This window comes from Zeus faber, assembly GCF_960531495.2.
Source record: "Zeus faber genome assembly, chromosome: 3".
Taxonomy (NCBI): Eukaryota; Metazoa; Chordata; class Actinopteri; order Zeiformes; family Zeidae; genus Zeus; species Zeus faber.
In genome coordinates this window covers 4012327-4024049 of record NC_137190.1, presented here as the reverse complement: position 1 = coordinate 4024049, position 11723 = coordinate 4012327, and the positions used below count along the sequence as shown (strand labels likewise).

Here is an 11723-nt window from a genome sequence, read left to right as displayed (position 1 = left end):
TCCCTGGACGCCCCTCACAGCTGCTCTCCGGGCCCACTGGGATTTCATGGAAAAGAGACCTTGATTTTACAGCCGCTCTCCCCAAAATGTGCGATTGCAATTGGTGAAGTTTCGGGTGACAAGTTTAAGGTCAGTTGATATGGACATTTGTCGCACAAAACTTGCGTACGTTTAGCAAAATTTCCACGTTGTGAAGTTTGCGAGGAAGTTTGCGACGACCGGGAGAAAACTGAGAATTTTTGCTGGGGGTGCTGGTCCTTCAGCCCCCCAGGAGCTTTCCCACCGTTTAGTTTTGTTTCACCGATTCAACCACCTTCCAACAAATCTCTGTGAAATCTCGGCGAGCTGGACCCTCAAACAGATCCCGGAGCACTGCAAAGAGGGCACTTCAGTCCAAGAGGCCGTCCTAAGTGTTTGTATATGAAATGGATCAACGCTCCTTCAGTCTCTAGTCAAAAAGTGTCCCCACACCTCCCAAAACGAGGACACCATGAGCCGTTTGCAGCCTGACAAGTACTGGATACTCACCCTTGGGCCCTTGCCACTGCCATGGAGATACAAATACTGACGTTTTCATTCACAATCACTGTGAGATCACAGATTTTTTGGTGTTTCAGCTTCTGATTTATTCGCTGCTTTGTTTATTTAAAATAGATGAATATAAGAGGTATTACATTTATGATACATTACTGATATTCCATAAAACATGAACCAGGACCTCAATGCAGCTATGTCACATTACTTTTAGGTAGTGGAGCGTTCTCGCAGGTATAAGTCCAAATAAATAAGCAAAGTTCGGGGCCGTCTGTGCCTGCATCGGTGGCTGTGCATCCCTCATCAGGTCATTGCTGATTCAGCTGTTTATCACTATGAACCAGCGAGAGTCACAGAACGGCTGTAAAATGCTATAAAACACTCCCTCCTCCTGTTAGAATCACACACCACAGATTTTTTTCCTTTTTTAATGCACTAAATACGTTTATTTTCTATTCTTACTTTGGGCCATCTTCAGTTATCTATTTATCCATCTAAATATTTATATATATCTTTAACTGCAACATTTTCATTGGTCTCTTTTAATTTTGGGTTATATACATCACTTTCCATTCGGATTGGAAATATAAAGGTATGTTTCCCATGTTAATAAATATCATTGAAATCAAGTTGAATTAAAAAAGAGAGAGCAAGTGAGGAGTGAGAGACAAAGGATGGAACGTGGGTTTGGGAAGGAAAGAGAGCTTCCACCTCTCCGTCTCCTCCGTCTCCTCCGTCTCCTCCGTCTCCTCAGACGCTCAACATCCGCATCACACGACTGAACCCACCACGACGTCTCATTCTCAGGTGTTGGCGGAGCGAGGAGAGGAACTTTGAAAACACTTTCCCTTCACTGAGCGGGTGAGTGGGTCGACATGTGTGTGTGTGTGTGTGTGTGTGGGGGGGGGGGGGGGGGGGCTATGTTTGCATAATGACCTGATTCCATCACAACATTCTGGTGAAGCCCAGAAGAACAGTGTACTATTTCCTATACATCCAAGGGTCAGATCATACAGTAGAGGTCACTCGCTTGTGAGTGTATGTATGTGTGTGTGTGTGTGTGTGTGTGTGTGTGTTTGCAGGAGAGCGCAGATGTCCTCCTCGCACACACACACACACACACGTACACACACGCGCGCGTGCACGCTGTCTGGCATAATAAAGAGCATGTGGAGTCAGACGTAGTGTGATCGCTGTGCTCTGTGAAGGAGAAAAAAAATCCATTATGCACGCACACACACACACACACACACACACACACACACACAGTGGCATTTGATAACACAAACCTATGTAATGAGAGAGAGAGAGAGAGAGGGAGATGCCTCAAAAGCCGGCTCATCTATAATGCATATTCAGCGCCTGGGCTTTGATCAACAAACCCATTGCCCTCCTTCTTTCTTTCTTTCTTTCTCTCTCTCTCTCTCTCTCTCTCTCCCTCCTTCGCCGGCGGAGGGGAAAACCCACCACACGCTCCGACTCCGTGGCGCAGGCCGCAACTCACTGGATGACACGCTCTGGAGAGGACACTGAGGTCATTGTGCTTTTTGAAACGTCATGTGATATTCACAAGGATTCCGGGAAGCTCCGTCACTCCGCCGTTCCCTCGCTCCATCACTCCGTCGTTCCCTCGCCCCGTGACCCGGCGTGGAGTTCACACGAGCGCCACAAAGAGAGGCACGCGGCGACGCGTCGGCTGCCGCAGAGAGACACGCGGGCCGGCCCGGATGAAATATGGAACGCTGCTCTGGAAAAGCATGGGAGGGTAGACTGTGTGTGTGTGTGTGTGTGTGTGCGTGTGTGTCCAAATGGGCGGGCATTAAATGCACCAGATTTAGGTCAAAGCACAGAAGACGCCACACTGCCCCCACAGACGTGCACACCAACCGTGCACGTTGGCAGCAAAACACCCAGTGAGAAGCGGATTTTGATTTACGTGCAGATTGAACACTTGTCAAACTCTCTTGCCCCCGCGCTGGAAATCTGTTTGACCGGCCACCCCCAAGTACAAGTACTCTGGAAGTACTACACACTGCAAACTGGGGCGTGGCCAAAGGGAAGCAGTGGAGGGGCTTCAGAACAACTCTAAACCCCTGACTTTCATTTATCAGTCAAACAATAATATTTATAAGCATAGATCCTGTTGACAAGCATTCTTCATGTTTCCATGTAAAACTTATCTTCAGGCCAATTTACTACTTCCCAATACACACACACACACACAACATCAGAGACAAAGAACAAGAGTGAGAACAGAGCTGAATAAGCACAGAGCCGCCATATTGGGGGTGTAAATTGATGCTCATTACCAACTTCCTTTATCTCTCTCACATACACACACACACACACACACACACACACGTGCAAGGTGTGTACTGGCCTCACTCACATCAGAGCTTAAGGAGACGCCCAAATTAGCTGAGCAGGGACCTTGAAGATCCACAGATTGTGATCTCTGCAGCAAACTTCATTTGGAGCGAGAGGAGGTCACACAGGAGTTCTAAATGGAGATAAGGCCCGTCTCTCTCTCCATCTCTCTCTCCCTCCCTCTCTCTCTCTCCATGTCTCTCTATCCCTCACTCTAACCCAGGACATAATTAGGCCACTGTGATAATCCTGCAGCGTGCAGGACCTGACTGACTGCAGGAGGAAGCGATGAGGTGTCAAATGTTCAGATCACCATTACCCAGAATCCTCCATCACATCACATACAAGACAGAGAAATAATAATAATAAGAAAAATAAAAATAATAATAAAGACCGGAAATGATGGTCACCAAAAAAAGGAGGAAGAAAGGCACTGCATGAATGTACCATTTTTATTGGACTTATATAGAAATACTTAAAAAAAAACATTAAGTAGCACCATTACTTAAGTTTTACCTTTTTTTATCATGTAGAACTTTAAATGTCAGAAAAATAAAACTCTTGATACATTTTTTTTTTCAAATCTTCTCAGCAAATATAATATTAGTATTTGACCATGAGGTTAAAGGCCATTTATCATAAAATAAAATATACTTTGTTCTTAAACTTTGCTCAATAAAGTACATTTACGCTCAAGTAACTTCACCTACATATACATAAACAAGTGGTAAACAAATGTATTAAAATAGAAATACTAAAACTATAGTGGTGCAACAGAAGTCTGTAATTCCCACTGGAATCTAATTCATACAAATTTTTAGAAAGCATAAACGGTTCGTTTTTGTTCAACTTACTAAGTTTTATACATTTTTGTAACGATTCATAATAATATAGAATAAAATATGTTTTATATTACTGAATAAAAAATACGCTGGGTGAAGCGGATTCAAAAGACTTTTTTTTTTGCTTAACCTATAAAAACTCCATCCCAACAGAATACTGTCAAATGCAATACACATTGTGTGGATTTGTATTCCCGCCCACAGTCGTGTGATATTAAAATAATACAGTGATCAATGCCGTACGGCCGTACTAAAAAATAAACAATATTTTAACCCAGCTACAAAAGTTCACTGAACTTAAATTAAAATATCTGTAAACATCTTTGCAATAAGAAATATAATCTTTCAAGTCAAAAAAAGAATAAAATACTTCGATCTGTATTAATGTCATTTAAAACTTTCAACGTGTGGATTTTTCTGAACTACTTGTTCTGTACATATTTGTGTAGGATATGTCGTTGTTGTTGTCGTTGTCGTCGTGGCTGCGCCCCCTTAAGCGGCAGGATCCAGTCCACAGTCCTGTTTGGCTCCTGTCAGTACATTCGATGAGTGGAAGTGGGAGGTCTCCCCACGCCCACTCGCTGCGTCTCCTCACTTCATAAATATCGGGTACAATTTACTAGAGCTATCGATTACTATGCTGTAATATTCAAAACATGCATCTAGATGTTGAAAATATTTCCCCAAGCAACAGTACATTATAAAACAAAATGTTGACGGTCCCTTGTTGTTTTTGGCTCCCATGGCCTCTAACATACAGATGTATATTTATCTATGTACACTTCCCAAACACTCCGTGGAAGAGTGGAGTCGCTGCCTATGAAAATATACGTATGGCCTGAGTGACGCCGGCGTGGCACACGGGGCATTTGGGCTCGATCCTCTCGCAGATGCGGTTGGCGCATTCCATGCAGAACAGGTTGTGTCCGCAGGGAACCAGAGCCGCGATCACCTCGCTCTCGAAGCACACGGAGCAGTCGCGGCTGCCCTTCCTGCTGGTGCCGGAGGAGGTGGAGGAGGACGAGGAGGAGGAGGAGGAGGCCGAGGAGTCGCAGGGGACCCCCGGCAGGTGGGGACCGGGCAGGGAGGCCATGGCGCTGGAGTAGCCGGGGAAGCTGAGGGGCCCGCCGCCCGGGTCGCTGCGGACCCTGCGGGCCAGCGGGTGCTCGCCGCCACCGCCGTGGCCGTGGAGAGGCGGGGAGAGGCTGGGCTGTGGGGGGGAGCCGCCGCCGTTGGGCCTCCTCTGGCTCGCCGCCATCCCGTTGGCGTTGCCGGAAGCGTTGGTGGGGAACATGGCGCTGGTGGAGGTGGGGGAGCCACCTCCCGTGGAGGAGGGGGTCACACGGCTCTCGTACTGGGACCACAGGAGGCCTGGCGCCGCTGGAGGGGCGTCGAACCCCGGGGAGTCAAATGTCAGGTCGGAGCAGTCAGGGGAGATCACCTCGCTGCCGTAAACAAAGCCGTTGCCGTTGGTGTTGACGTTGATGTTTACGTTGTTGTTATTGTTGCCGTTGTTGTTGGAGGTGGTGTAGCTGAGGGCGGGGCTGGGGGGGCTGTAGTCCGCCATGCGGGAGCTGCTGTTGCCGAAGTAGGAGTCTGTGGAGGCGCTGCCCAGCGAGGAGGACGAGTCGTTGCGGTAGTTGGAGAAGGGCTTGCGTCCCGAGGTGGGCGTCATCCCGGCGCCGGCCTTGGACCACAGCGTGACGTGGCCGTGCAGGTCGAACCCCACGTCGGTGCCGTTGGCGTGGAAGTCGTTCTCGTCCTGCAGCTCGATGAGGCCTCCCGTCCGCATGGCGATGTGCGCCTCAATCTCCTCCCGGGCGCGGTCCACGTTCTCCGGCATGCCGGTCACCTCGAACACGGGCTCCTTGTCCCGGCTGGGCGTCACGATGTAGGTGTGGGTCTGCTGCTGGATCCGCTTGATGGTGGCGCCCTTGGGGCCCACCACCAGCCCCACCACGCGGTACGGCACCCGGACCTGGATGGTGGTCTGCCCGGGCAGGTTGGGCGGCCCGGGCACCGGGGGGCCGCTGCTCCCGTTCGGGCTGGTGTTCTTGTTCCTGGAGGCCCGGATCATGGAGAAGTGCTCGGCCGCGGAGATGATCTCCCTCCGCGCCATGGCGACGTCCTCCCGGCGGCCCGTCACCACGAACACGGGCTCCTCCCCGCGCACGGGGGTCTTGATGTAGGTGTTGGTCTTGGCTCGCAGTGCTTTGATCTTACAGCCTGAGCGGAGGGGGCAGAGGTGAGCATGAGGACACGTTCGGAAATAACAATAGGTCAAAACATGTCGTGAGGTAATACCCTTACTTATGCACAACTGGAAACAGCTGGGAGAGAGTTATTATTTTCCCCCTACAGCCGTGGAACTTCGAAATAGAGGCGGGGAACCACCCTTTTTAGAGAAGAATAAACTCAAACCACATGCTCTGCTGCCAGGGCAAAAATAACCCAGAACCGAGGAGGGACGGCTGGGTGCTGAATCAATAATTATACCACTTATGATGGTGTAAACATGCACGGTCTTTTTATAAAACAAGGTTATTGAAAACATGAGGAGGAATACTGTCGCATCAGCTCGTTTCCGGATGTGGGAGCATGAAAACGAGACTCCTCCCGGTACGAATGGAAAGCCGCTGAGAGACGGGTCCAGGAGGAGTGAGAATGCCGGAGCTGTGGGCAGAGCGGAGCCCGAAAGTGGGACAGCGTGTGATATAACCTAGAAAATGAGTCAGGCAGACCCGCGTAGACTCTGCAGAGTCACAGCTTGGCCCGTGTGGAGCGGGAGGAGCCGCTCTGTTGCGGGTCCCGCGACCCCAGGGCCAGATTGAGAGCGTGGAGCAGATCGAGAGCCAGAGCACCGGTACTTCACTGTATTTAATACACATGATAATAAAGTTCAACTTGAAATGGAAACGTGACTCAAAATTCTAAATGTGCCTTGTTTTTGTCAAGATGTGGTGCATAGAGGTCTGTGACCAAAAGCAGCCCAATCCTATGCTCTTTAAGGTCAATAAAGTCAGAATTCACTAAATGGAATTACATTATAATGTACTATATATATATATATTATATTCTTTACAAGCTGCTCTCACACCTCTGCTATAAATGCAAAGTGTAATTCCATGTTTTAATCACTTTTATTACTTATTAACGTCGATTGTTTTGATGTGAGCTGCTGTGACACTACAATTTCCCTCTGGGGATGAATAAAGTGTTTATCCATCCTTTCAATTTTACTAATTTAATTTTATTTAATTTATGAACAACATTGAATCTCATAAAATGGTTCAACTCTATCCACAGCAACGGCACACGTGTAGATATTAAATTAAGGTAAATATTTAATTGAAAAAATAATGATCATAAAACTGCAAAAAAGACATATTTTACCCCAAATCATCCTATGGGCCATAGCCGACACGCGCCCCTACAGCGCCCCTCCGCGGTCCGTGATCCGGCCCGCAGGCCATATCTTTACCCACCCCCGGTCGCTCTAGTCTACATGCTCCTTCTATCCCCCTTTGTTTTTGCCGGGAACAACAACAACAGCACTGCGGGGAGCAGGCGGACCCCGCCGCCTCCACGCCGCAGCTGGAGGCGGGGAGCCGCCGCACCACCCGGGGCCACTCACCCTGCCGCCCCACGATCTCCGCGACGTGCTCCGAGCTGGGCACCGGCACGCACTCCGTCATGTTGACGCTCTTCCTGCGGGGCTCGTTGTCGTACAGCGGGCTGTCGTCGCCGTCCAGGCCGAGCAGGGAGAGCTGGTCCAGGGCGAGCTGCAGGGCGCGCTGCTCGTCCAGGGCTTCCCCGGGACCCGGACAGGAGCCCGGACCGGAGCCCGGGCCGCCGCCGCCGCCGCCGCTGCTGCAGCGCTCCATGTCGGCGAACAGGGAGCTGGGCATGTCGCTCCGCGGTGTGAGGAGGAGGAGGAGGAGGAGGGAGAGAAGGAGTGATGAGGGAGGAGGAGAGAGGGGGACCCGGACCCGGGTTCAAGCCACCGGTGCAGGTCGGTGCTGCCGGTCAGTGCACGAGAAAGGGGAATTATCCGAAAAAGGAGCGGGATCCGTCCCGTGCCGCTGCGATCCGACCCGCCCCGTGCCGTGCGTGCCGTGCCGTGCAGGATGCGCGTTCCGGAGCTGCAGAGATATTCCTCCAGAGCGCCCCTCCCAGACTGGCCTCTCTCAGGTCCTCAGCGCTTCTGTCTGCCGCGCTGCAAAGCCAGACAGCACTACCGGGGGAGGGTGGGGGCGGAGGAGGGTGGGGGCGCGGCGGGGCGGGGCGGGGCGGGGTGGGGTGGGTGGGGGGGTGACGTCACCACCCGGCTTGGGCGGAGCGGCACTGCGCCCAGGCTGCAGCCCTGCACGCCGATTGGCCGGGGAGCGGGGTGTGGGCGGGGCCAACGTCAACACCAAACCCAACGCCGAGTCCTCCCTCCCCCCTCCCTCCCCCCTCCCTCCCTCCCTCCCTCCCTCCCTTCCTCCCTCCCTCCCTTCCTCCCCCTCCCCCCCTCCCTCCCTCCCTCCCTCCTCCCTCCCTCCCTTCCTCCCCCTCCCCCCCTCCCTCCCCCCTCCCTCCCTCCCTTCCTCCCCCTCCCCCCCTCCCTCCCTCCCTCCATCCTGAAAAAAAAAAAAAGACTCTGTCTCTGTCCCCTCCCCTAAAACACACCCCCTTCTTTGTTGTCTGTTGGAAATCCAAAATAATAATCTAGGCTTGTGAATCTGTAAATCAGACACAGTGATTCATTTGGGTTTATTTGCTTGTTACCTGCACAAAAACATAAACCCTATGAATGGATGGATGGATGGATGGATGGATGGGTGGGTGGGTGGATGATGGATGGGTGGAGGGGTGGATGGATGGAGGGGTGGATGGATGGAGGGATGGATGGATGGATGGATGGATTTATGGATGGGTGGGTGGGTGGGTGGGTTAATGGATGGATGGATGGTTGGATTGATGGATGGGTTATTCACTGTCTTATAAATAATGAGGTCCTCCATCAGATGACCAGCAGATGGACGGGCAGGGGTCAGACTGAAAGCAGATATTTGTGTATTTGATCCCAAATTCATGCTCCCGCTGAAGAGCTACACCTTCCTAACGCTTCCTTATTTACGCACAGGCAGTGTTTTTACACTGAATACAATCGACCCCGAAGCCTCCATTTGTCAGACGGGATCCCTGTTCTTTGTTCTTTCTCTCTCTCCGTCACCGACACATTTCACGTCCGAACCGGGAATCGAACCGAGCAGAAGAAGAACGCAGAATTCTACTGAAATAAAAGAGCGTGTGATTTACCCTCTCCACGTCCGTGGAGAGGGTAAATCACAATGTCAAACGGAGTGTTTCTGATGTTTATATCCACTCTTCTCACACGTGTACACAGTGTTCATTCATTCACACTTGAAATGTGAATTGATCATTTAGAGAATTGGATCATATCAAACCAAAATCATCAACTTCAGCTGCTTTAATGAATCAAATGTGTCTCTGATAACCCTGATAACCCTGATAACCCTGGTAACCCTGGTAACCCTGGTAACCCTGAGAACCCTGATTACCCTGAGAACCCTGCACGCTGCCTTGAAAGGCCTGTTACAACTTTTTCTAAATTCAGCGCTTTCATCCTCTGTTCTGTATATGTTGTTATTTACATCATCACATCACTTCCTCTGCAGCAGCATGATCTCAGTGCACTGAGCAGTACACAACACTGTGTCACGATATGTTGATGGATTGATTTGTTAAATCCAGCACTAACAGACAGACAGACAGACAGACAGACAGATAGATAGATAGACAGATAGATAGATAGATAGATACCCTGTAATTTCCAGACTATAAGCTGCTACTTTCTATCCACGCTTTGAACTTCGCGGCTTATCCAATGACGCGGCTAATTTATGGATTTTTCCCCCTTTCACAAGCTTCTTGCCGCCAAAAAACTGAGCAGAAAACACATTATGTGACGGTGCTCATTTTTTTTGCGGCATGAAGCTTTCATTAGACCAATGAAATTGCCGAACGGGATAAGGTGAAACAATGTGACTGTTTAGATTAAATCGAGCGCGCTCAAACCTCCCATCATTTACGGTCGTCATTCCGTCACCCTCATCATAGCAAAGACACAAAGAAATACATATGATGCAGCTTTCAAGTTGAAGGCGATGGATCTGGCTGTTGGAAAAGGAAATAGAGCTGCTGCACGGGAGCTTGGCCTTAATGAGGCGACGATAAGACGTTGGAAACAGCAGCGTGAGGAACTGACTCGGTGCAAAAAGACAACAAAAGCTTTCAGAGGGAAGGAAAGCAGATGGCCCGAACCTGAAAATGAGCTGGAGGACTGGGTCAACACACAGAGAGCAGACGGCCGAGGTGTTTCAACCGTGCGGATCCCACTGAAAGCCAAAACAATCGCCACCGCAATGAAGTTTGAGGTTTTTAGAGGTGGACCATCGTGGTGTCTGCCCGCGGGTCCTGACAGCGTGGAGCGTTGTCAAAAAATCCACTATCAACAACGGGTTTGGAAAGGCTGAACTGCTGCGCGTTGAAGAGGGCGGCACGAGCTCAGCGGGTAATTTGCCTCCGGATGAAAGTGACGAGAGCGACAATGAAAACGATCCAACGTCGGATGAAGCAATTCTGAGGCCATTCAACTCCGACACCGAAGGAGATGACTTCAGTGGTTTCAGTGCGCAGGAGGAGGAAGATGGTGACCCATGACTTTCTTGGTAGGTTACTGTTTACCGCTATTTTTTTTTATTTTTGTTACAAGCCGTGTTTTGTTAAAGCCTGTGTAGAGTTCATTTGTTTCAATGTACCGGTAGCACCTGCGGCTTATAGACATGTGCGGCTTATTTAGGTTCAAAATAAATATTTTTAAAAGGTTGTTTTTAAGGTTGTCTGTGTTTAAGTGTGTTTTCATGTAATTTTTTTGTTGAAACTCTGTGTTGCTGCTGCTGTTGGTTGTAAAAGACATCCTGGATCTCAATGGGACAAACCTCGTTAAATTCAGGCTAAATTAAAAAATAACCTAAAACCTAAAATAACTGAAGAAAAAAAAACAAATAAATACGTAAATAAAAGATACAATTTTAAACAAAAACACACAAGCATCAACTGAAGGTTAATATTTTACAACAACAACACATGCACACACGTCCTAAAATCAACTTAAGGAGCAGAAGAGTCCCCAGTGAGTCCTGCCGGGGACAATGGCCATAAAGGTCATTTACACATGATTACTATGCTTCCCCGATGAGGAAATGTGACCCCCAGGAGCCCAGCAGGGGCCAAACACAAAGGGAATTTAAAGACTCTTTGAGCTTTAAAGCACCTCATGCATGGAGCTCAATGCAGATGCAAATGAGAAAAGCCGATGTGATGGTTCTGAAGCAAACTTGTATTTTTCCTCTCGTCTTTAGGTTCATCTTTTTGGTTCACTCATTGGGTCTTTCACTAGTTATCGTATCGTTGTATCGTCCACATTCAGTTCATTTAATTTACATTTTTTGCGTAATTTATATTTTTATATATATATTTTTAATTATAAGCATTGTTGTTTGTCATTAGATTTAGTGTATATTTCCATTTCCATTTTTCCATATATTGACATTTTCGTTCTTATATTTGTATTTTATTATTAGGGCCTGAGCATCAAGTGGTGTGAAGGCCTTATTGTAATGCAAGGAAATATTATTGTTATTATTGCCTATTTTTTCGCTGAGCTGCTGTGACAATTCTGTGACATGTTAGTACAGGGGTTCCCAAACTGGGGTCCACGCCCCCACTAGGGGTCTTTGAAGGAATTGCAAATGGGCCCACAGTAAAGTGATTTTTGTTGTTGTTTGTTTGTTTGGTTGTTCATTTTTTTCTGAACAAAATATAGTCAACACCACAGCTGACCATGAGTTTAATTTTTGTGGAGATATTTGCACTTTTTTGGCAGCGACATTCAAGTTTAATGTTAAACTA

General features: G+C 48.8%; 1 protein-coding gene across 1 annotated transcript; it reads right to left on the bottom strand.

The window, feature by feature from the left end:
* Positions 1-3350: 3350 nt before the first annotated feature.
* mex3b (mex-3 RNA binding family member B) lies at positions 3351-7928 on the bottom strand. The gene is made up of 2 exons (XM_079997726.1): positions 7378-7928; positions 3351-5969 (listed from the first exon to the last, which is right to left on the bottom strand). Exons 1-2 carry the CDS (start codon positions 7649-7651, stop codon positions 4561-4563), a joined length of 1683 nt encoding a protein of 560 aa, XP_079853852.1. The 5' UTR covers positions 7652-7928; the 3' UTR covers positions 3351-4560.
* Between the last annotated feature and the right edge of the window lie 3795 nt (positions 7929-11723).

Coding starts and splice junctions, on each gene's coding strand:
- mex3b (XM_079997726.1), bottom strand. CDS start 7,651: ATGCCCAGCTCCCTGTTCGCCGACATGGAGCGCTGCAGCAGCGGCGGC. Junction 5,970..7,377: donor GGAGATCGTGGGGCGGCAGG/GTGAGTGGCCCC, acceptor CCCTCCGCTCAG/GCTGTAAGATCAAAGCACTG.